General features: G+C 47.6%; 1 protein-coding gene across 3 annotated transcripts; it reads right to left on the bottom strand.

Annotated features, from left to right (window-relative positions):
* Positions 1–430: 430 nt before the first annotated feature.
* On the bottom strand, positions 431–24,970 carry POU2AF1 (POU class 2 homeobox associating factor 1). 3 transcript variants are annotated; one of them, XR_002046487.2, is made up of 13 exons: positions 24,302–24,970; positions 16,845–16,972; positions 16,138–16,180; positions 15,793–16,064; positions 14,540–14,811; positions 11,445–11,550; positions 10,660–10,806; positions 8,544–8,595; positions 7,981–8,147; positions 7,527–7,643; positions 4,748–4,912; positions 4,422–4,549; positions 431–503 (listed from the first exon to the last, which is right to left on the bottom strand). XR_002046487.2 is itself a non-coding variant. In XM_019288460.3 (12 exons), the coding sequence occupies exons 1-12, from the start codon at positions 24,315–24,317 to the stop codon at positions 4,478–4,480; spliced, it is 1,557 nt and encodes a 518-aa protein (XP_019144005.1). In that variant the 5' UTR covers positions 24,318–24,970; the 3' UTR covers positions 1,764–4,477. The 3 variants fall into 3 exon arrangements, 2 of the variants coding, with proteins under 2 accessions (XP_019144005.1, XP_010402160.1); XM_019288460.3 differs by lacking the exon at positions 431–503 and having other exon boundaries at positions 1,764–4,549; XM_010403858.4 differs by lacking the exons at positions 431–503; positions 4,422–4,549; positions 4,748–4,912; ... (3 more) ...; positions 10,660–10,806; positions 11,445–11,550 and having other exon boundaries at positions 12,624–14,811; positions 24,302–24,882.
* Positions 24,971–25,304: the final 334 nt, after the last annotated feature.

Below are 25,304 nucleotides of genomic sequence, written 5' to 3'. Positions count from 1 at the left end.
CCATGAACTATGCAAAGTTGTGCTGCCTAACACAGTCCAGTTTATTCTTCACTACTTACACAGTTTCTTACATGATGCTGTCACTACATTAATCCTCCTACAGTCAGGGGTGTTTGGTTGTTGTTGTGGTGGTTTGGTGGGGTTTTTTCCCCTGTTTTTTTTCATTGTTGCTGTTTTTGAAATAAATCTTAAGCTGCCTTATCAGACCAGTGTCATGGAAACAGCTCTTTTTGATACAAATAGATCATTTGGTGCAAATGCTGAAGCCTGGTCATTTTTCGTGTGCTAAAGGTCAGTGCTTTTCCCTTCTGCTGCTGACCCTGCTCTCATGGAGGTGAGGATGAGATTTTGATCAGCCTATTCAGTGACATGAAAGGTCTCACTCACCCTTTCCAGCAGATAAAAAGTCCATATTTAATCCAGCATCCAGCTTTTCCCAGCTCTGAGGTGGATCTGCAGCTCCTCACCCGCTGCTGCTGCCCTGGTGACATTTTCCAGTGGTTCTGGCAGAAAAGGAAAGCTGCTGTTTGCCACACCAGCCCAGGGTTTAGCCCACAGCCCCTCAGAGGTAAAATCCAGTGCCAGACTAGCAGGGTTTTGTCTTTTTTTAAATAAAATATGCTTTAAAAATAGTTTGACACCTTCAAATGATATCTCCCCTTCTCCCCTGATTAATCTCAGCATTGGCCCAAGTGATAAATTCATGAGGTCACAGCAAGCTCATAAAGAGCTGTAATTTTGCAGCAGTTAAAGGTGTGATCACCCCTGCACAGGGACACCCCACCAAGTGTCATTTTAGTAGTGCTGGCAGCTGCTTCAGCCCCTGAGTGATATTTAGGGGCACTGGAGGGCTGAACTGCCCCAGAGCTCACCCAGTGCCAGCTACCCCTGCCTGCTGCCTCAGGAGCGGGCACACCTCGAGCCACATGTCAAGGCCCCTTATCAGCAACATGAAAGAGCCAGGAGAAGATAAGGCTGAGGCAAGAAATTTGAGGCTTCTATAAAAAATGGGGTGCCCACATCCTCCCCAAGGTCGGCCTGAGCTTAGCAGAGCCAAGGAGATGCTCTCAGGGAGCCAAGGGCACCGTGAAACGTTGAATAAGGGTTGGAGAACACCCTTATTAACACATCTTACAGGAGTAGCCTAAGTGTGCACAGCAGGGAAGGGAAGTGTTGGAGTCTAACAAGATATCTCTGACCTCCAGATGAGGTGGATGTGTAATTCTGATCGATTATTGGCAGATTGAACAGTTATCAATGTATTGTGGTGTGGATCCTCCCCAGGACTGCTCTGTGCAAGGGCTGTGGTTGTGCCCACCCCTGATGCCATGGCTGCTGCTTGAGCACAGCCACTGAGCAATGTGAGCACTAAAACCACCCTACATCTCCCATCCTTATCCTTGGATGATGCCCGGAACCAGGCAAAAAAAAATCTCCTCAGTGGAGGAGACAAGGATATTTCCAGCTAAATGTTCCTACACACCAAGATCTCCAGGCTCCATCAGCTTCCATCCCTTAAGCAGCACTGTCCCCCATCCCTTGCAGCCTCTTCCTCTTTCCCTGCTGCTCCTTCTCCAGTGGTTTTGCAATCCTCCTGTGCCAGACTGGAAACATGTTTGAGATGCTGTCCCCACCCCCCTGTCAACAGCCCCAGGGGACACACTCAGGGCAAGTAAAAGCTTGCTGGCTGTTGACACAAAGTCTTGTTGACACAAGAAAGGGAAAAAACACAACAGAGGAGCCATTCAAAGGTTGATTGTGCATTTTCTGGCTGTGAGAAATGTATTATTTCCCTCCTTCATCCCTCCCAAAAATAAAAGAGGAGTTAAAGGAAGTACCTAAACCAGAGCTGGCATAGCCCTGCTGAAAGGCTGGCATTTCATCAGTCCCTGCCAGGTGAAGCCCTGACGGCCTTTATAAACACAAACCCGAGGATCATCTCGTGCTCACAAAGCCATGAATAACTCCAGAAGTCACCCAAAGTTACAGAGAAAAGAGAAGGTTCTTATTTTCAGCTTTTCTACCCGAGAATTTGATCTAAATGATCTAAAAGTTTTGCTTGCCAACCGACTGACAGCTTTTCTACAGTGCCACTTCAGAATGTTTGTTTGGTGATAACGAGCCTTTGTTATGAGCAACTTATCCAAAGCCACAGGTAGGAAGAGATAAACTGTGCAAATAAAGGGATATCACACGCTGCCAGCAATGCTGAGCTTAGAGAAGTTACATTTCCCCTGAAATAGCAATAAAAAAATGAGGGGTGAACTATGAACTGCTTAAATCAGTGAAACTCACCCCAGTAGAGAAGACACTCAGGACAGGTTTGAGACTTAAATTGATTTTCTTCACAGCTAGGCCAGGAATTAGGAAAGGGAAAGGTGTTTTACACACAGGGGGAAGCAGCAGCTTCCAACAGTCTGGTGGCTCCAGTCCAAAGCCAGCAGGAGCAGCTTGTGGATTGTGGCTACTTTCAGAGCAGGCCTCTGGTGGCTGAGCTCTGGGAAGCTGAGCACAGAGAGAAGGAATCCTGGGACTGTCATGGGTTCTTCCCACTCAAACCTCATCCATCAGCTCCCAGCAGCACCAGCTGCCAGGGTGATGCTTTAATGGAGCCACATTCCTCCCAAAAGGATGTTTTTCCAGATACTCTGGAGACGGTGATGATTCCAGACTCCCAGTGACACTGCTTTGTATGAAACACCCAACAGATGACATAATAAAGAGAAAAGCCCCTCTGGGAGAGAAAGCTCCTGTATTTTTTTCACTCGCTGCCAAAGGACTTCAGTCACCTCAGAGACATTTCTAGATGGCAAAAAGCTTTTTACATTTTCCCTGCTGCACCACGTGCTGCTCACAGTTTGACAGTTCTGCTGCTGGCAGGTTCCAGAAATTAATATTTTATCCATCATTTTGTCTTGCCACACGGTACTAACTCCCTGATACAGTTCTCTCTCCATTCAGGCCTTGCTATAACATCCTTCCAAGTGAGACAGCACAGGCTTTTGCTGGCCTGTGCTCAGATACATGAAAATTTATGCAAACACATGCAAATACACGTCTGCTTCTCTGTCAGTGGTGTTGGCAGGATTGTAGACACGGTGTAGTGAGAGGCAATGGCCCAACAGCAGAGAGAGGAGGGCTGGAAAACCGAGACCTCTGCATTTCTTAAGAGCTTTTGTTCGTGTCAGTTGTTTAAACACCCCAGGCCTTCGAGTGCCTCAGGAAATCCCATGCCACTGAGGCAGCTGGTGAGTGCTCAAAGAAGTGGCTGCAGTGATTTAAGAGCTCTCCCTTCATCTCTCTGCTCATCCTGCTAGAGAACAGCACCTGTGCAACACTGAGAAACCAGCAAAACACAGCTCAGAGTGAGCCCTGAGCGTGGGACAGCCTCTCAAAACACGGCCTCGCCTCCCTTCAGACACCGACCTTCAGTCCCCTGCCCTGGCAGAGACACTGATTGCACAGCAATTCACAAATCATTTCACAGAAACGCTAGAAAGAATCTGTTAAACCCCTCTCAGATGGGAATGGGAGTAGGGGAGCCCTCACTCCTTGCACCCTGACCCTGCTGTGCGCAGACCCACAGAGGTTTTCTGCCCTAAAAGCTGTTGGAGACCCAGAGGAATTCTCTGTCTCCCACACAGGTGAGGGTTCAGCTCCCCACCTGAGGGGCTTCCAGAGCTGTTCTGTGCCACCAGAGCTGGAGACTCGGGTTGGATTGGAAGTCTCCCTTCACTGGGAAGCCCTCAGGAGCCACACAAACCTGCCCCATGTCCTTGTTCTTACAGCACCTGTTTCTTTTCTTGGGCTGGGGTGACAGCCTGGCCATGGAGAGCTGCTCCAGGGCCCTCCCAAAGTGCTGAGAACAGGGAGTTCCAGCTTGCAGGACCCTCCCGTGGGGCTCTTGGGTTTGGATGTCCATTCCCTCAGGTGAAATCCAGCCAGGGATGCCTCCTCAGGCTGACTGGAGCTCTCCATCCAGGCTTTCCCCTCCCCTCAGGATCCTGCATTCCCAGGGGAGCAGGATCAGTGCTAACTGCACATCCCAGAGGCTTCAGCATTTCCAGCAGCCCCTCTGCACAGGGCCCAGCCAGAGGCACAGGTTGGGGGTGTCTCAGAGCAGCATTTCTCAACCTTTTATAGCCAAACTGCCCCCTTGTGCTCTGTCACCTCCAAGGGTTTCAGCTGCTACCAAATCAGAGCTTGGCTGTGCTTTGAACTTATTTGGAATGTTCACTTATTTATCTAGCAGCCATTTGCTCTGCTTGCCTCCTTGCTTGCAAGCAATTAGCATTCTTTGTTAACAAAATTGAGTTTTCAACCATTTGGAAGCTGCTCAAGGCCCACAGGTTGAGAAACACTCTCATCCCACCCTGGTTTAAGCCCGGAGGAGCAGGGATGTGCTGGAGAACCACCCTCACAGTTTTTATAGGAGGCAGAAGCTGGAGTTGGAGGCATTCCATAAATTGCAGTTCACTCAGGATCTGGCATTTCTGCGGCAGGAGATGAATGCAGGTGTGACTTTCCCTTTCTTCAGCAAATGCCTGACCTGCCAAAAAATGTCGAATTTCAGGAATTACCATCTGAGCCACCCAAAACACTCACACACACAATTATTTACATGTACATGTGCAACTAAATAAACATCCACATATATCAGGAATATTTTTATACCTGCAAGCAGGAAACCCACGCACCCCTGGGTGTGCAGGTGTGTTAGGGGAGAGCAGCAGGGTGGATCCCATACCTGATCCCCAGCTTTTCCAGGAGGGGCCATGTGGATTGGCTGGTCGTTGTCCAAATTCCGGATGCTCGGGTCTGCCCCGTGGTCCAGGAGCAGCTGGATGATTTCCTTCTGGTTCTTGTCACCAGGCAAAGCAGCTGCCATGTGCAGGGCTGTGTTGCCATGGGCCTAAAGCAGGGGGAGGAGAAGGAAAAGGAGTAAAAAACCCAGATAAACTCCCTCATGAGCTGTGCTATCTCCTCAGAATCATCCTAGAAAAGGAGATGTGAAATGAGAGAAGAATCCTCATGGGATTTGTCCTCAGGAGGTGAGGGAGGATCTCTGCTCTGTTTCTCCCACACAGGAGGTTTGTGGATCTAGATTGTATTTCTTTGTTAGAGCACCACAAGTTGGGGGCTTTGATGCTTTGGGTGTAGGTGATAAATAGCCCTGGAAGCAGGAACATTCCCTGGTTGCAGGAATTGCCCCTAAATCATACCCTCATGTATGATTGCTCTGAAATCCCCCCCTAAAACTGCTCTGAAATCACCCCCTAAATCACACCCTCATGGAAACAGAGACCTGGGGAGTTACTGGAAAAAGAGAAGGATGTAAGAGCCATGGAAACATTCCACTGGGAAACATTAAATCGGATTATAGACACCAAACACATCATGCTCTTGCCCACCACACAAAGCTCCACCCCACCAGCCCCATTTGTGCTCCACACATCCCCACTGCCCCCTTTTCCAACACTTCCAAGTGCCAGGAAGTTGCAAACTCCCGAGGTTAAGCATGGATTGGCTCCAGTGACAGGATCTGCACGGGAAGGACAGAGCTGGCTGTGAAGCCAGGCATGGATGGAGGGTGCTGCAATTGGGTGCAGAGAAGCTCTGGTGCCACCAGACCGTGTAGAAATCTGTGCCCTGTCTGGTCAGGTATGACTGGTAACGGCTGTAAATGACAAAAACCTGATAAACAAACGCACAAGGCGAGGTATTTTTAGGCTGCAAGAGTCTCATTGAGGCAGCTGCTTGTTTTTTTCTCTCAGAAACAATCACGGGTTTGTTATGACATTGGAATGGTTGGACACAAATTGCAGCCTGTATTAATATTCCAGTTGTTAAAATGACTCCACGTGAATTTCAGGTCCTGTTAACCACTGAGACATCAGGGAGAACTGAAGCAGGAAATAAAATAGCAGAATTTCAACAGCTTTTCTCAGACAAGGCATGTTTTACAAGCCCTGAACAAGCAGATCCTTGTCAATTTTATTATCCCAGGAAGCTGAGGGATAGTTACAAGCTCTTTACAGGATTTCTTGTTAAAATGGAAAGATCTGCACTTGAGAGCTTCCAAATTCAGGCATGGGCTAAGAAAATGAGGCAATCTGACAAGGCCTGACCTTGAAGCCTCTGGTTGACTTTAACAGGACTTATTTGAGACAATGTGGGCTCCAGGAATCCTACAGGTGAAGCCTCCAAGGCTCCAATGTTTTTCTCGTTGTGAAAACCCCATGGAAACAGATATGGAGTGAGACAAGCACAAACAGTGGGTGAGCCAGGGAAACCTAAACATGGCTGTTTCCTTGTCTTCTTCATGCTTGGAAGAGCTAAAAGAGCCAGGCTGGGCATCAGACAGCCCCACCATCATATTTCTCCCTGCCCCAGACAGCTCAGCAACAAGACTGAAGGCTCCAAGTGATCCTATCACAGGAGGAAGCTCTCCCAGGATTGTGATCAAGAGACAACAGAGACTCCTCTGGACAGGCTCTCACCTGCCTGAAGGGTCTTTAAAGATACAGAAGGAATGCAGTGAAAAGCCCTTCACTGTACAGAAAAACACAAGCTCGGTGCCATTACCCACACACACAACCCAAAATATGTTTTCTCCAGTCCAACAGAATTCTGGAGGGGTAAAAAAAGTGAAGCTGCTCTTTGTCTGCCTCAGTGAGCCACGGAGCTGACAGAGAAATTCAGTTCCTTCCTGAGGGACACAAACTCTGGGGAGCACAAGTAAGGCTGAGAGACTGCAGCTGCTGAAATGAAAACCAGGGACCCCCAGCCTTGTCCCCATCCTCAAAGGTGAAGGACAGAGGGAGGGAAGCACCCAGAATCACCCCCTTAGCCCTGCTGAGACACGGCAGCCTGTCCAGAGTCAAGGCTCTGGCTGGTGGGACAGTGATGTGTCAGCTGAGGCTCCCAGGAATGCCAGGATTTTTGTTTGGGAGGAAGGGTGAAGCTGATGCCTGTGTGAGATAGCAGCACTGCTCGGGATCTGCTCCGAGGTGAGGTGTGGGCCAGCACCCGGGAGGTGTCCAGCTTGCTTTACCCAACCCAGGGATGGCTATGCCAGAAGACATGCAAACAACATTTAGGGCAGAAAGAACCCCCATAGCCCTTGACAGAAACAGGAACTTTGTCCTTCCTGTGATGGCACATTTAACAGGAGACATGAATCGATACCTGGCTGCCCTTCAGTGCCACCTCTCAGTGTTCTGCTGCTGTCAAACCTTGCATCACTGCAGGGCTGTTTTCTCAATCCTCAGCCCAATGTTCTAAAGTTCATGTTCCTCCTCAAGCAACCACTTCCCACATCCTTCCCCTTTCCCTGGTTATTTCACTATCATTCTGTCAGCTCCTGCTGGGAGAGGGCCTTGCTTTTCATGACAGAGTCCAAGCCAGGTGCTGCTTTCCTGGTGTCTTTGTACTGGAAAATGCAGTTTGGGGTTGAAAAGCAGTTCAGATTCGCAGCTGTTGCTCTTTCCCTCTGTAAAAATCCCCTTGTTATTGACAAAAATTACCTTGTTGTTGACAAAATCCTTGGACTTGAAAGCGTTCAGCTCCAAGAAGTACCTGAGCAGGGAGATGTTCCCATCCTGGACTGTGTAATGAAGAACTGTCTTGTTGCTCTTTACATCCTATTTAAAAACAGAGAAAAAAATATTAAAAACCTGAGCCAAATAAGAAATGTTCTAGAGGACAACCTGGAGATATCCCATAAACCCATCAGAGGAAACCCAGGCCAGCTCTGCAGTTGGTGGGGAGCATCTCTTTCCCTCCAGTGACCCTGTGAGTGTCGAGTGTCTGCTTCAGGAGCTCCAAAAGGCAGTACCTAGCTCTGCCAGCAGTCCCTGGGGAAGGGGAACAGGCTTGGCCCTTGTGCCAGCAGCTCATTCCTTCTCCAGTTCTATGTTTTGAGCATCGAATGGGGGAGAATTCCTGGAGAAACCCGGGGATAACCGAGCTGATCCTCACCCGGCTGTAGATGGAGGCTCCGGTCTGCACCAGGAGGTGGATGCAGGATTCCAGCTCCCTGCTCTGGTGCTGGAGCTCCCTGTGCTGCTCCTCTGTCAGTGCCTGGCTGCCCTGATCCCTCAGCAGGGTGTTGTGGGCCAGGACAGCGCAGTGGAGAGGGGTATGGCCTGGAAAATAGATATGGATGGAGGTGAGGAAAACACTGATGTGCAGAGAGGAGGCAGGGCTGGCACAGAGAGCATTTGTTCAGTCATTTATTCAATCATTTATTCAATCTGTGCAGGCATTGTTGGGGCACAAGCCCTTCTCTGGTTTCTTCTCTGGCTCTAGGGACATTTTTTGGGGCATTCCAGCATGTTCTCAGTTCCAATTCTGCACTGAATCCCCCCTGAGCCATCAGCACCTTTGAATTTTGTGGTATTTGAGTGCACAGACACGACTCTCTCTCCCCCAGGCATTTCCTGAGCCTGCTCTGGCCTCCCAGCACACCCCAAAAACCAATGAGCATCAGCCAGTGAAATATCCAACACAGGTTCTCACAACACTTGTGCAAAGCTTTTTACCTTCAAAATCCTTCATTTCCAAATCCAGAGGGAAACCCAGTGACAGGATAACCTGGAGGCAGCAGAGAATTGCAGGATTTTAGCTCAGCAGAACTGTGCAAGCCAAAATGAGCCAAAATGAACAAAATCCAAAATCAAACAACATCAGATAATGATAATTTAAGTACAAAGTAACCCCTATTTGCCAGTAGATTTCAGTGCTGTGAGTGTTCCCTGGTTTCCTAACTCCCACCTAAGTATCCTTTCAGATTCCCAGTTCAGAACAGTAAAATTCAGTCACTGCCCCAGCTCAGGAGAGCCAGACTCCTTCAGTTTTACCCTGGATTAGGCAAAGACACCAGTAACACCAGTAACACCAGTACATGTTTGTTCTGAGTGATCCTTGACAAGGACAAATGAAAATCTCTCCTTGACAGGTATAGCCAAACTTTATGACCTAAAAGTTTGCCAACACTGACAATTCTCAGGCTGGATTTATTTACTTTTTGTTTTCAGTGTGCAGCAGTGTGTGAAGTTAAACCCTCAGCTTGTGGCAACGAGGATAAAGAAACACCAGGAATTGTGATCTGGAGATGAGAATTTCTTGGATTTAGCAGAGAATCAACATTTTAGAACTCTTTAATATGAGAAAATTACGGATTTAACATGATGGAGCTAAGTAGCTCCTTGTCTATATTATTACAGATAATTTATTTATTTCTTTTGATTGACTAAAGCAAGTTGTTCACATTAATGGCTGAGAATTTCTGCAGTGACTCATCTGTGTCAAGCTAGACAAGGCTCAGGACAGAATGCTCTTGCTGAAAGATCACCCAGAACTGTTAGGGCTTGACTTATCTTCTTATAACAATAATAAAATATGTACAGATCAAATACTGACAGCTAGCTCTGAGGTGCTTGATTATTAGAGATTAGATAGTTAATCCATTAGAAAAAAAAAAACCAATAAAATAAACAAATAAACCATAAAGCCTTTCATGGCTCTGACCCCACTGAGGAGCAAGTCTGCGCCCGTTTTCCCTTTTTATGTCAAGGCAAAAAAAAAAAAAGAAACCCACAAAAGAAAAACCAAACAAAGGAGCCCTGCAATCCAAACCACCACAAGGCACTCTGCGAGGCTTTGTTGGCATCATCTGGATTAAAACCCTTTTTCCTACTTAAGGAAGCACCTGTTTTCCAAAGAACTGGCCGTGTTACACATTAACTGCCTGCTAAGGGCTCAGCCTGGGGCACGTGCAGGCACAGCTAACGAATGCTGGACGTGGTGCCAGCACCACAGGCACCCCCTGGCACCTCACCCATGTCCCCTGGCACCTCACCCCTGTCCCCTGCCCTCAGGGAACTCAGCAGCACCCACCAAACTCTGCCTGTTCTCAGCGCTGCCACAACTCAAGGCAGGCTTTTTTTTATTAATTCCATTTTCTGGCCAGTGGTGAAGCGTTTAGGACACACAGGGTGATAATCCCTGCTGTGGAATCCCTTCCCAAAATTCCCACAGGGCCTTTTTCAAAGTGCTGTTTCGCTGTCCATGGCTGGCACAGAGCTTAGGTGCAGTTCCTGTCTGCAGAGAAATCCATGAAGCCGTAGGGAAGCAAAGATCTGTGCATATAAGTCAGGTTTTGAAGGAAAATCTGAAAATGTGCCTCATTTTGAAGGCTGTGCCTGTGCCATCCCTGTCTGCAGGGTTACATCTCATTTCTCCTCAGCTGGTTGGAGCCCGGACACAATTTTTGCTCCTGTCTGGATGACAGTGACCTCAGGGAGGGGGTTTCACCCTGGTTTTAGAGCTCCCTCTCCTCACACCTCATGGCTGGGGATCCCCCTCCAATGCTCTACCACACTGGGGGCTGCCACCAGCAGATTTAGAGCCGTGATCTGCAGAAATCATTTCTTTTGCCCCACAGAGCCACTAAAGAATTTTCCTCTGTAACAGCAGGCTGCAAGTACAGTCCTAAAACAGGAATAAACCCACCCTGGGAAGTCAACTCCTGGCACAAGGAGCCTTTGCTCAGTCTCCATTGCTCGCTGACACCTTGCCTTTATTTAAAAACACCAATATCAACACTTTCTTGTGGTTTTATACTGCCAGCAATTAAAGCCATAAAACTTCTCCTACCTGGAGGACTTGGGCATAGCCGTATGTCGCAGCAAGGTGCAAAGCTGACTGCCCTTTGTTGTCCACGGCATTGATGTCTGCTCCTGCCTGGATCAGGTCGTGGACGATGGCTGCCTGCCTGGCAGTGACAGCCACCAGCAGAGGAGTCTGCAACAGCAGCACAGACACCTGTGAGAGCCAGCTCAGACAAATGGGAGAGTCTGGCAGCAGCTGCTGGCATCAAACAGGGAGCGGGGAAAGGGAATGGCTTTGTGTGAATCAGAGTGGTGTCTGAAATCCCACGGATTGTGGTGCCCGCAGTGAGCACAGCTCACAGGATGGTTTGGAATCCCACATGGCACCATGAGATGGGGATGTTTCCCAGCTCTTGCTGGACTCCCTCTAGTGTTCTTCAGCCCTTAATTTGGATGGCAACGCAAACGCAGCATTTTTGAAACCCCCATTGCATCAGGTACAGAACAAGTCAGTTGGCCATAAAACTTTCAGCCTAGGAGACTGATGCCAGCACACAAATATTTTGCTGGACCAGTGTTTTCTTACATCACTCCACGAATCATGGGCTAAAAAAGAATGGGCTCATTCTCATCCCACCTAATTTTATGATCACGCCACTTAATTTTATGATGCTGCCAGAGGCACCTCAGCGAGGCCTACCAGTGCCAAGCCTTCCTTGCAGGAACAGAGGGGCAGAGCTGGATTTTTTAGGGTATCTTGCTCTCAATCATGTCAAGCCAGTTCCCATCCCCAACCCTGCAGTCTACAGGAGAAAGTGGCCCCTTTTTTACCTTTCCTCTGTGTTCCTTGGCATCGAGTTTCCTCAGGGGTTTCATGCGCTCTGCAGCTGCCAGCGTGTGGGCCCGCAGGCCTTTAGCTGCATAAATGTGCAGAATTCTAAGACAGTAAATAGAGACACCGATCACTGCTGGGCCACCAAGCACCCTGGGAGCAAACAGTTTTACAGGGTAGCACTGCCACTTTGGGGGTTTTACACCCAGAGTTCCACAGATCCACGCCATGAGCCCCGAAAGCTCCCACTCCCATGGGAAGGGCTTCCTACCTCGAGCAGCTGCAGTGTCCAAGAGCCCTCAGCACTCCTGAGCTTTGCCATGCTGCCTCCTTCCCACTCCAGCACCTTCTTTCAGCTGAGATTCCACACTGGGAGGTGTCAAAGTCCTCCACAATTCCCAGTTTGGGGAATTGGATGTATATATCACTTTTCGGGGTGATGCAGCCCTGGGTGTGTTGGTGAAACCTCACCATCACTAATTGATATTATTTGTAATCAACCTGTTAAATCTAATCTTTATCACAGCTCCTGGAGAGAGGGACCCAGTCCTTACACTTGGCACAAGACAAAGAGTTGTCACAGCCATGGGAGTGGCTGGTGGCCCTTAATGTTGGGAAAAACACTTCTCTGCTTCACTGTGGTCATCTGGCTCTGGCTGGAGCCACTTCCATTCCCCCAGGTCCTACTTGCCAGGAAAGTCCAACCCCCTAGAACAGGAGACCACCCCACACACAGTCACAGCAGCCCCTGGCTTCATTCTGCTCCAGACAGCAATATTTGATGCTTTTCAAGCAGAAGGTGGCAGGCAGTTGTTTCTCTCCTCGGGTAATTTTGTAGCCCAGAGCCACCCCTCACACTTTCAGGAAGTGGAAATACAATTTTCTGGCTAATCTGATTTTCAGTCAAGCTCAGCATTAGCTGTGGCTGCACACCCACACATCCCCAAGGGTGCCAGGAGAGGATCATAGTGATCGAAGCTGAACTGCAGGAGCAAGGACTGCTGCAGGAAATGCCTCCAGGCCACAGTTGGATCATGGAATTCCTCCTTAGTCTGCTTAATGTGCAAAATTAGCACAAAGACTGACAGCTAATCTCTGGTTCTAGCCTGTACAGATATTATTGAACTGATTGATTGCTAAACCAATGCTTGTGGATAGGAAATAAAACACTCTAGGCATAGCAAAGTTACTGTAGATCTTTATTGAAAAAAAAAGAAGAATTTGTCTTTTTTTTCTAACCAGAACAACCCAGAAAGAAATGATGAAACACTTTCATCTCTGTTTTATGTTCACACACAGAATTTACATACATTGGAGTGAAAGGAATTGAAAAGCAATCAGAGCAACCACAGGCTTGATTCACAACTGCTTTATCCCAGTTCTACCTAGGGAATATCTCTGTACTTTATAAAACTGGAGGAAGCAGTGGTGAATTAAGCTCCTTTGAATTAATTTCTTTGCTGGGTTTTTCTGCAAATATAAGCCACTAATTTCAATGCAAACCTGAACTACTGCTATTTTCCAACAACTTTATGATCACTTACATGATCTAATGCTCGTGTCTTCCACATTTGTCAATACACAATAAAAAAAATACTCTTGGAAAGTCTTTAAGACTTTCAACCTGAGTTTTCAAACCTCACCCAGGCATGAACTATAAAGGCCACTTGAAATAGTGCCTGGGTGGCAACTGGACTCCAGGTAATAAAGAGTACAATAAATTATTTTGCAGTTAGTCTTGCAAATAATAAAATCATCTAAAAATCCTGGGCTTTAGAAAGCAGAAAAACCCAGAGAAATTGTGTTCACCAGCCAAGAGCCTCTTGTTTGTCAAGAAACCAGTAAACAGAGTTTGAAGGGGATGTATCTCCTGAAATACATTTGCCTGTGGCATGGCACTCCTGAGCATCAACCAAAATATTTACAGTTGCATCGGAGGGAAAAGTGAAGCTACTCGTTCTCCAGGAGAGGAAATCAGAAAGCCATAAAGGAATTGTGTGCACCTCTGGGCCTGGGGAGCTTTCCAAGGAGAGGTCACTAAAGTGCCCTGGCTCGGCACATCACCAGCTTCACACTCAAAGGCTACAGAAAAGCGAAAATGTTGCCAAATAACAGTAATGCCATGGATTCCTTGTTGGGCTGCAGTCCAGATTCTGGAAAATACCTGTCTTCTCAATGATCTCCTGATACAGGGCCATGAATTGCAATCCTGACTCAGACAAAACTCCCAGGGACTTCAGTGGGACAGGATCTGTCCATTGGCAGAACAGGCAGCGTTACCAGCCAGCCACTAAATCAGCCCCACACCTCAGATTTGGGTATTTTAGAGTCCAAACCCACCCTGCAGCTAAAAGAACACAACCCCAACCCACTGCTCCACACCTGCAGGGCTGGGTTCCAGGGACAGACAAGGTGAGACCTTCCAGTTACACCTTGGTGTGAATTCCTGCCCTGCAAACAGGGATCTCTCACTGCTCTGGCACTTAGTTCAGCTTTATTTTCAGACTACTACACCTAACTGCACCAGCAGAACAAAGCTACACTTCACATTTTCCTGATTTCCAAAGGAGCAGTTCAATTTAGGAGAGAAAAATGTCAATTTAGGCCCTCCAAACATTTTCTAGTGGCCTAAATCTGGTGGGACTTCCTCCCCAGACAGGTCAAAGACACACAAACAAGGCATTTACACAAAAGCAGCCCTATTGAACCGGGTTTGCCAAAATTTAGAGGCAATTGTACCCTCACCAAATGCTACAGCTGGCCTTGGCTACACTGGATTCTGTCAATTTGAGGCCATGAGGGTGAAAGTCACCTCGTGCTGGTGCTGAGCACAAGTGTGCAGCATCCAAAGCCTGCCTGGGAGAGGCAGCAGGAGCTGGAACAGCAGAGCAATCTCGTGCTGGGCGCCAGGACAAAGCAAATTTCACTCAACACACAAATCGCGGTGTGCTAAAATTCCCACCCCACCCCACCTGCTTTCCCTCCCTACTCAAACCCCACTGAGGTGCTGGGTGGAGCATTGAGCAGGTGAGGACCAGGCCCCAGATGTGCAACCTAAAGCCCTTCAACAGAGAGAGCATGGCTTAAAACATACGTATCATTGTCTTCGTCTTCCAGGAGCAGCTTCTCGATGGGCAGGGCGCCGATGGCTCGCCGGGCATCCTCCAGCTCCTGTGGGGCTGGCTCGGGGATGGAGACGGGCACGGGCACGAACTGGGGCCCGGGTAGCGAGGAGGAGGCTGCAGGGTACTGCAGGGTGGAGGCTGGCAGTGCAGAGAGCGGCTGTGCCCACGGGAAGTATGTGAGGGGCGGCTGCTGCTCCGTCACCTCCAGCGGTGGCACCATGGCCGGGGTGGTGCTTCGGGGCTGGGAAAGGGACAGAAATACAACAAAATGAGACAAAAGGCCAGGTGGGGCAGGGGGAGGACACAGCACAGGCTGGGGATGCTCATCCCACTTCTAACATCCCTCATCCTTCTGCTCTGGGTGAAGCTCTGCACTGAGGGTGATGCCTGTCCTGTGTCCAGGTCATGCTTATGTCAGGCTCTCTCCAGCTTTCTGTTCCCATTCCCACCCTCCCTGTGACCCTGTAACACCCTGAGCTGGAAACTGCCCTCTGGACAGTCCCAACTTTGCTGCCATCAAGGCTGAAGCAGCTCCCTGTGGCCTCTGGAACAGCCCAGGCAGAGCCACATCCCAAACCCATCCCACGGCCCTTCCTCAGCAGTGAGGGCCACAAGGACACAGAAATGGCCTTTGGGGGATTTGCTGGGTCTGCCTGAGCAGCCAAACTGAACCAGGGAAACGAAAATCAGCTGCCTAAGATCCACCGGAACAGAACTCTCTGCCCTTCCCCTCTAAAGGGGATCAGATCATCTTGTGTCAGCCAAGCAGATTTTGTCTGGCCTGAAGCCAAGTGTTCTGCTACCTCTACGTATTGTGACCTTCCTCTTTTATCCTTAAACAGCAACTTTGGAGAAATTTATTGCCAAGTCATCCTCACCTGAATGACATTCCTGCCTCACCTGGTCCATGTGTTTCCCAGAACCCATTTACAATTTTTTTTATTTTAAGCTTGGAAATAAAAGAGTGAAAATCCCTGCTCAGCCTGGAAGAGTGAAGAGAGCTGGGGAAAAGACTGTGAATTTTGCCTGATTCCAGCACAACCACAACTTTTTGCCCTGCTCAAACCATATTATTGTCCAGCCAGAGCTAGGAAAACTACATGGCATGGATGCAAGGACACACAACATTACAGTAATTAAGGAAATTAGACTAACTCCACCCCACAGCTCTTTCTAGAAGGTGGGAATTAACACCATTTCCAGCTTGGTATTTTTGACTTACTGCAAAATTGGTGATGAGAGGCTGAGAAGTGTATGTGAGGACAGAGGAGGGTCCCACCAGGGTGTAGCTGGGACACATGGGCTGGACATACATGTCTGCTGTGTAGGGACAGCTGCCAGCCTCGTGGGACACGTAGTCAGGGTAAGGGCTCCACTGGGCCAGGGGCTGCAGAGAGGTGGGAGAGGGCTGGGAGATCCAGCCAGAGGCCAGAGCTCCTTCATCTGGGCCAGGCAGGGCAGGGGCAGCTGCGTCCATGTCAATGCAAGGCTGGCCTGGAAAACAGGACAGGATTAAAGCCCAGCCCAGCCTTGTCTGGAGAGTCACACAGAGTCAGGGATACGTTACCCATGGGCGAATAGGAAGGGAGTGGCTGATGGGGCAAAACAACCTGGAAGAGAGAAAAAATAAAAATAGAAATCAGAGGTAAAGCCCATCAGCATTAAATTCAATCCCTTAGAGAAACACCAAGGGACAAAGCATATCAGGCATTATCAGCTGATTATCAATGTCAGGGTCTGAATTCTCCCACCCCACACAAGGGCCAGAAGAACTGAGCCTGGCAGCCAGGACACACCACCCCAAACACCCACAATGTCCCCTCAGCTCAAGGGGACCTTAAAGTGTGTTTAAACCTCATGTGGCAAAGGGAATTCTCCTTCAGAGAGGAGCCAGCCAAGCTGCTGCCTCCTGGGAGGGCAAATTGAGGCTGAAACTAAGCAGCAAGCAGCCAAGGATGGCTCTGGGCCATCCCTTTTAGACTCCTGAACAAGCTGCCTCACTTCCAAGCCACTTTCTGGCCCAAGGAATCAGATCCTGCCAACTGCAAAGCACTTTCCCCTTTCCATTAAGTGATGGAAGGTGCTCAGCACACTAAAACCACTGCACCTAAAGAGATATTAATGGCATTGCCAGGTAACACCAGGCTGCAGGGCCTTCACAGTGCTTTAGAGATGCAAAGGTTTCTCTCACTGCCAAAGCATTGCTGGGGCTGGGCAATCACTGAGCTCCCTGAGGGAGAATTTTCCTCCAGTGTTTGGGGATTTTTCTCTTACCGTTGTAGCTGCAGTAGCACTGGAATTATGGACATTCCCCCTTTTCCTCTTCAACAGCTCCTTCACCGGCTCCTTCACACGGACACCTTGGTAGGGGCGAGGCTGTGGCTGCTGGTCTGGGGCAGAAGCTGAGAAAAAAAAAAAAAATTAAAATGCAGGTGACTTTTCTTTTCCTTCCAGGGAGCCCAAATCCCCACAGCAGCCAGGTGGCTGTACCAGTTCTAATTTATTTTATTCCTCCTTCCCTTTGTGTCCCTCAGTGCCACTGACCTGCAGAGAGCAGCTTTACACACTCCCAAAAGGAAAACCTGACTGAAATACCCAACAGGTGACAAACCAGAACTGCTGGCCAGGCAGGGACATAAAAAAGTAGAAATCAGATCTTTAAAAGAAATATATTCACTGTTTAGGCACAAGGTATAAATGCAACCCAAAACAGGGAAGCATCCTCATTTGGAAAACCATTTAAACATCATTAGTTGGACTTAAGTACCTCATTTTGAGCTCAGACAGGTGCTGAAGTTGTGTTTCTGTTCCAAACAGAGGTTGAGAAACAGGTGACAACACATCTCGGATCTTATTCCCAAAAACCTCCCAGCTCACTCCCATAAATTCTGCTCCATTTTGAAGAATTCAGTTTACAGCCAGCTCCAAAGGCCTCTCCCAAGGCCATGTGAGCAGTGGAAGCAGGAGAAGCACATTTCTGCCAGGGCCAGCATTAACAACTCATATTTTACGTGCAGTGTTTGGAGGGAATCGATAGCAGAAGGAAACTGGGGGATATCAAAGCCTGGTGTTTGTAAAGCCACCGATAGCAGCAGTGGCTGCCTGCCCCTTTTTACTGCACTTTGGTGGGTAAATACTCTAATTGATAAGTTTTCCATTTTTAAAGATTGCAACTGGCCTTTGGTTCTGTGAAGTACAGGTGGGTATGCAGCTCCAATCTGAATTTTAAACTGTTATTCCACCCCAGGAGCATTTATTTAGATTTACATTCTACAAAAATGAATCATTTCACCTGGGATCACCTCTCCCAGCTACATTTAATTCTGTGCACACAGAGATGTTTCTGTTGGACCTTCCTGGGAGGAGAAAAATGGAGTTCTAAATACAGAGATTGTAAATCCACCTCAAAAATTACTTAACAGAATAAACGTTTCTGCTCTGTTTTCCTTTTCAAAATACTTTTTTCCCTTCAGCTTGGCTCTTTTATTAACTCTGTCTGACTCTTTACACATAACTTAATTATGAAATCTTGATTGGCCACTTTAAATCCTTTTGGGACCAGACAGAACTACATTTATGCACTGAACTGTTGTCTTTGTTATGCACCTTAAGGAAATAGTTTGCTTTAAAACAGTAGTTGAAGCAAAGATGAATTTCCAGCCTTTGCCTGATCTACCTTTGCTTTCTGTGGGCATCCTTTGTGGCACTTCAAATCAGGTTTCTTGCATTCCTATGAATCCTGTGGCTTTGGAAAGGAAGGTTTTAAAGAGAATAATGGTCACTTTAATTCTCCATACAAGGGCTTTTAATACAACTCACATTTTGCCTTTTAAATTTAGTTGGTATTAATTTATATGAGTGCAAATATAAAGAGTTCTGGTGTTCTTGGTGCTTCCTGAAGACATCAGCTCCTCAAACCTGAGCTCTGCCAGAGCTGCTTGAGAGGCAGAAATGAACATTTTGGGGAGTATCTCATGCCCAACTCATCAAAGGGCCTCCCTGCAGAATTAGGGTGGGGAAGGATGGTGGTTTCTGGCTCCAGGTTTGGGGGATGGGAAAGAAGAAATTTACTGTAAAAGCTGACAAATATACCTATTCAGAGTTTCCGGTGTAAGCAGAGTAACCAGAAAAAAAAAATAAAGAGAAAAAAAAATTTTAAAAACCAAAGTCTGCAGATCATATTTCGGTTCCCCCAAGCTGACCTCCAGAAATAAAAATAATGCAAGCACAGCTGCTTTTCCACTGCTCAGGGGTGTGTGGGGTCTGAGCATCGCAGACAGACCACAGCAAAATGGCTTTGGGGCTTCAGGGTGCAATTCCTCATCGAGCTAAAGATACATGGTCATGTACAAATATCAGCATTTGGAGGAATAATGACAATTAAAATATCCTTGTAAAGGAAGAACCTGGATTTAGCCATCTGCAAGTCCTTATAGAAAGGTTTTAACAACCCCTGAAGCTGCCTTGGACCAAGGTTCCATTGTATTTTCATTTAAGTCATGAGAGCCCAAATTCCATTCAATAAAATCAAAGGAACAGCAGCAGTGTCCTGGCTTCTCCTGCAATTCCAGGACCACAGAACATCCAGGTGCTGTTCCTCAGTACTGCTTTGACTGGCACCTGCTCTGGGAAGCTGGGGCAGCTTGAAACACCTCAAGTCAAGAAAGAAGAGAAGGGATCCAAACCCAACCACTGGGAAGCTTTGCAATGGCTTCTACAATTCATTTGGGCTCATTTCAGCGCTTTGGCCCGGCTGCCTCCCCAGCCCCCCGTGCGTGCTCAGCCCCAATGCTTCCATCAATGTTATCACCTGATGTATTTGCTAAAAGTCCACAAAAACCTTCAAGCCCTGTGAGCAATCTTTAGAACACCAGAGCTGCTGGAAAGGCACCAAGCACAGCAGTCCTTTGCCTCTAAACATCGAGTGACAACAGCAGGAAGGTGCTGGATTCCAGACCACACTGCAATCAGCCTGGAAGTGTCCAAACTGCACAAAAAAAGGTTCCATGGGATCTGTCACCCTCAAGTGATGCAGACACAGACCCCGATTCTCAATAATATCTGTGAAATATTGATCTGAGTAAAAGGTCAGGCAGAGAAAACCTGTCAAGACATTGCCAAAAAATTAAAACTCTATCCTCCCCTACACATTGATTTAACCATTGGTGAAACTGGAGGGAAGAGAGTGGCAGAACAGCTGCTGGAAGGGTGCAGGCACCGAAGCGTGGTGAGTTTCAGATCACTAAACTTCACCCCAGCGGCGCTGGCCTTCACACACACACGAGCTGCAGCTCGGTTTCAGCCTTCAGCCTTCCAGCCAAGGCAGAGCCATTTCCCAGCAGGCAGATTTCAGTTTGAAATGCCCTGCTAATCCTGCCTAGTCCCTGCCTGCAGCAGCAAGTGTCACTCTGGTCCCTCTTCCAGAAGATTTCTGCGCTCACACGCTGACACGTGATAAGCTTATCAATTGAGCAGTGTTAACACTGCAAATATTTTCCCCTTTTTTCTCCTTTCACCTCCAATGTAATAAAAAATTGAAAAGAAACACAATAGGAAAGTTTCTCTTGTTTGCAGTCACACCAAAAAGCAATCACTGACTGCGAATAACAAGGAAAATGTAGATTTCAATTAGCAAACTCCCGAGTTAATGGCTTGGATATTGGAGACCAAATCACATTTTTATCAGACACCGTGAACTTTGGCTAATAAAAAGAAGAAAGGGGCTCAGTTTCAGAGACTTGGATGCTTAGAGTAAAATCAAAACCTTTTTACATCCGTGCCCATTGCAAGGGACTCAACATTGGTCACGATCCTGTCCTTATTTCCTGGCTAATTACACAGTATCCCTCAAAAAAACCAGGGTGATCTTTATCTCTGCTTTGTGGTCAGTCCACAGCAGGAGAACAGAGCACTGAAATGCATTTAACTGCCCAAAATCCCAGACAGTGACATGACAGGGAGTCACTCAGCAGAAATCATCATTTCAACTCCATCCCTATCCCTCAGCAGCCTTCAGGGTGTGTCCCTATTTTAATTAATATTTTAATTGATCCAACCAGCAGTTAAAGGTGAAACATTCTGACATGACCCACCTGCAGCTCCAACCCCTGGAAACAAAAATCCAGTTATTTCTGCCAAGATCCATCTGAATCAGTTGCGGTGGTGGCCTCAGGCTTGGGTGGCTGGTGAGCACCAGGTCCCTGGTACCTGACCTAAATTAATTAACACACACCTGACTGATAATTCTCTGGCTGGTCCTGAGAGTTAATAACCTCATCAATGCCAAATAAATCATGAAACAACTCAGAAAATGTTTATCTGAGTTCCATTTGGCCATTTCTTGCTTCATTATCCATCAACAGCCTTTCCATCCCAAAGGATGCATCCCAGCTTTGCACATCCAGGCCCATTTGAAGGGCTGGACATGGAGCTTTCTTTGTGCATTTGACACAAACCAAATTTCCCTTCATTTTCAGGTGTCCACCTGCTGTTGGAAGATTTCCCAGGAATCAAATTAGCCTTGGATTCAGGCAGATCTGTGTGCCCTGTGCTGTCCTTGAGGAATGTTTGTGACAAGTGTGCTTTAAAAAAGGTTCCCTTCACACCTAAAAGGATCGAAATGAGTGGAGAGCACCGTGCAGAGCCTGCATCTGTTCCCACACGAGGAAGGTACTGCAGATCAACAAATGCAGCGTGAACTTTGGAGTTTTCCACTTGGACAGAAACAAAAATCAAGCGGAGACACAAAATGCTGGCTAGTCCCTGCTGCTCTGATTATTCTAATTAAAAAAAATAAGAGCTTCCACGTGCCAAATGAGAGTTGGATGCCTTGGCCATGGTAGTGGTGAGGGCTACTAAAAATTCTCTGTTTCAGAATAAGAGAAGCCCTGGTGTGAAGGGGAAGCTGAGATAGACAGAAAGTGTCTTTAACCATAAGTCTCACCCTCAGGTCCTAATTCCTCCCAGCCCATAATACTCTTTCCATTTTAGTAATGCAAGCTTTCCATTTAATTGCTGCTGTGGTCATTCGGAGAGTTTGACACCTGCTTTGCAAAGCATGGATGGGCTCAACTTTCGTGCTATCCCTCTTTCCTAGTGGGGTTTTACCAAAATTATCACTCACAAGGTGCAGAATGTCACAGTTTCACCTCTCAGTCTCATTAGCTGATACTTTCAGGGAGGGCTCTGTACAGCCCCACATCTGTTGTGGACAGAAAAGCTTTTCCATTCACTTTAAAAGCATTTGGGAAGGGATTTGCAGAGGTGTGAATTCACATCTCTCAGTGGTAAAGGGAATCTGAGCAGCTGAATCTCAGCTGGTGACTGCAACAGGAGCTGAGCACCCAAAAAACCTTGGACACGGGCAAAACCAGCACCTAAACAGGAGATTCTTGCAGAATTAGAATTTTAGAATTAACAAGGCTGGGAAAGACCTTTGAGATCAGCAAGCCCAACCTGCTTCCACGCTTTTCAGAACAGAAACCATTTGTATGAAAGGCACGTTCGAGTTGTTGGCAAAACTTCACTATGGAGGTGACACTAAAAACAAATTCAGAGGAAATTGCTGGTGCTGCCCATGAATTTCCCATCCCTGAGGGGCTGCTGGGCCTTCTCCCATTCAGCAGAATCCTGGGGAGCCCCGACCAGTCACTTCTCCTGTGCCGTGGGAGGGGAGGCTTTCAGGCTGAGCCACCCTTGGGGTTTTGCGAGCGGAAGCCCAGGGCCCCACTCCTGCAGAGGAGTCACTGTGCCGTGACCCTGGGGAACATTCCCAGCCTGCAGGACCAGCCAGGCGAGACTCCCTGCAGAGCAAGAGCCTCCAACCACGGCAGCAGAGGGCAAAGTGTCCCAGCTTTCCTTGTGCTCCTGCAGAAATGTCCCCTGAAGGAGCAGGAAACCACCCTTGAGAGGTGCCCTGGGAAATGCCCTCAGGTGAGGTCACATCTGCTGCTTGAGGGCGTTCTTGTATCACTTTTGGGTTTTCACAGATTCACAGAGTATTCTGAGCTGGGAGGGACCCACAAGGATGATCCAGCTCTGAAGGGAATGGCCCATACAGGGACTGAACCCAAAGTCTTGGTGTTACCAGCACCAAATGAGTCAAATCTCAGGGTTTCTGTTTGGAAAGTTCCCAGGTCACCTGAGCTGCCTCTGCATCAATTCATGTTCCAGAGCGAGGCCACGGGTCCCATGTGGCCACGGGAACATCCATGGGGTCACAGGTGGCCCGAAGCAGGTGGTGCAGGAAACGTGAGGCCACAGCTGGTCACACTGACAGGAAACAGAGGTGACACCGAATGGGGACCCACAGAGCTGCTGAGAACTCCAGCTCCCAGTGAAACCTGTGGGATCTGGCACCTGGGTACCTGCTCTGACCCCAGGGGTCACACAGGGGGTCTCCAGGACACCCCTCCTGCCTGCCTGCAAAGCCAACACACTGCAGTGGCTCGGGAAAGAACAGCATTAATCAGATTTCCAACAGTTCCACGCTGGAAAAAGGAACTCTGACATTGCTGCAAGTGGAGGGAGACTCAAGGATTACAAGCTCAGGGGACACTGGCCAGGAGTTGTCTACAAGTTATCATTAGGGAACACCAGACATAATTTGACTTGTAATTCCTGCTTCCCTTTGAGCACTGCAAGTGTCAAAGAAAGAAAGCAAAATAAAAACACCAGTTCAGTTCCCAATTTCCTCCTACCTAAAGCATTGTTGTTGGCATTGCTGTGTCACTGCAGGAATAAAAAAACAACCCAAAGAAACCATTCATGGACTTCTGAGATGGAAGATTAGAATCAGGATTTGGATATGATCATCTTGCAGGGTTTTCCATGTCTTCTCCCTACTGATCCTGAAAACTGCACAGGATGAAGGGGGAAATAGAAATAAAACTTCCCAAATGCACATTTGAGCTTCCAAAATGTTCAGCTGAAAAGAAAGAAAGTAGGGAAAAAAAAACCAGAGGAAACATTTCAAAGCTCACAAAGGCACATGGTTGGTTTACCACACGTAGTGAAACAACCTGCAGGCTGTGATAAAAAGATGAATAATGTCAGATAAGTCACTGGCAAGGGCTTAAGAAATTAATTTTTCCACTCAGGTGTGTTGTAGCATTCTATGTTAATGGAAAAGCACGGTGAGAGGCAAAGGGTGGCAGCACAGCTGCCAAAATGAGCATCACCTACTGATGACAAATGAGATATGATGGTGATAAGAGAATGAAAACCTTGCAAGAAGCAAACACCTACCTGGAGTATGATCAGTAAACTACTCGAGCAAAGGTGGGCCCAGAGGAGTGAAATTATCTTGAAAACAAGAAAACTGATTTCCTGTAAAGTCATAACTGTATTGCCCTCAACCGCTTTGTTCCTTATCTTTTTTATTAGCTGAAAGAAGTGCATATCAAAAAAAAAGGCACAGAAATAAGATTTCTCACAGGTTTCACTTTTCAAAAGGAAAATTTTCTGCTATGTAACCACCGTAACCTTTGATATAATACCTGCATCCTGTTGTTGTTTTTATGAATCATAGTCTTCCACTTGATTCATAGTGATGAAAGCCAACAAAGCAGCCCTGAGCTCATATCCCTGCTGGAAAATGAGCATCACACCTCAGCATCTGCCTCTCTTGAGCCATTCATGAGCATCACGTCCCCTGCCACTCTCTGCTGACTGATCCATCACAGCCCTCCGCTGTCACCAGAGGTAGGAAAAGCAAATCAGAGCTCACTTACATTTTTGCCAGTGCATGTTCTGTGGTGGGATGGAGCCTTTTTTCCCCTCTTGGCTGAAGGTGACTCGGCTGTGTGTGTGTGACTCCCGGGTGGGGATGTGACAAGTGAGGGTCAGGATGTTTCTTTCGGCTTTTTAAAAGCGCCGTGTTCCCGCTGAGCCCGGTGACATCATCACATCCTCCAACCACAACCACTTCTACATTTTCCCTTTGCTCTCTGCTCTCCTTCTTCTTCTCCTTCACCGTCCTCAGCAGCTCCTCCGAGGGCAGCGAGCCCTGGGAGATGTTCTGCATAAAAAATGTGTCACCAAGATGGCTTTGAACAGTCGAAGGTGGGACCTGCCCCTCGTGGGATTTTCACCACAGATTTGCAAAATCGGGTCAGAAGGTTGGACAGCAGCAAAGGGTCTTTGAGGAGGATTTTGACCTCTTGTGGCACTAAGGGTGATTTTTTTCTCACATTCTGCTGCTCTGGATGGCACAGCTCTTGTCTCCACACAGCCAAACCAGCCCCCAGGCCATGCCTGCCTGGCCCTTTAAATGTGCAACCCTTCTAAACCCAACATTTGAGTGTTTGCTCCTGCCTTATGAGAATCTCAACTCCCCGGGGCCACTAAATTTGAACTTGTGAGGAAACACCTGTAAACACTTCAAGCCTCATTAAGCCAGGGCGTCCTTCATTTGAAAAAGAAACCCCTTTTTTTTTCTGTTTTGTTTTTATCAAAATACAACACTTCCTACCCAAGGACAAGCAGCCAAAATAGCTGCAAAGCTGAAGGAAGGCCATGGGAGCCTGGAGAGGCTCTTGGCAATAACGACAGCACCAGTACCATCCACACCATGAACACAACCCTCTTCCCTCTAAAAATCAGACCCCTGGGATCAATTTTCACAATTAACACCGACTTAGGAGCTTCATTCCCAGAGAAATATTTGTTGGAGTTGCACAGTGAGGTCAGAATCTCATCATTCCCCCTCTTGTTGTTCAGTTTTTAATCACTGAA

Source organism: Corvus cornix, chromosome 24 (genome assembly GCF_000738735.6).
Source record: "Corvus cornix cornix isolate S_Up_H32 chromosome 24, ASM73873v5, whole genome shotgun sequence".
NCBI lineage: Eukaryota > Metazoa > Chordata > Aves > Passeriformes > Corvidae > Corvus > Corvus cornix.
This window is presented reverse-complemented; position numbering and strand designations above follow the sequence as displayed.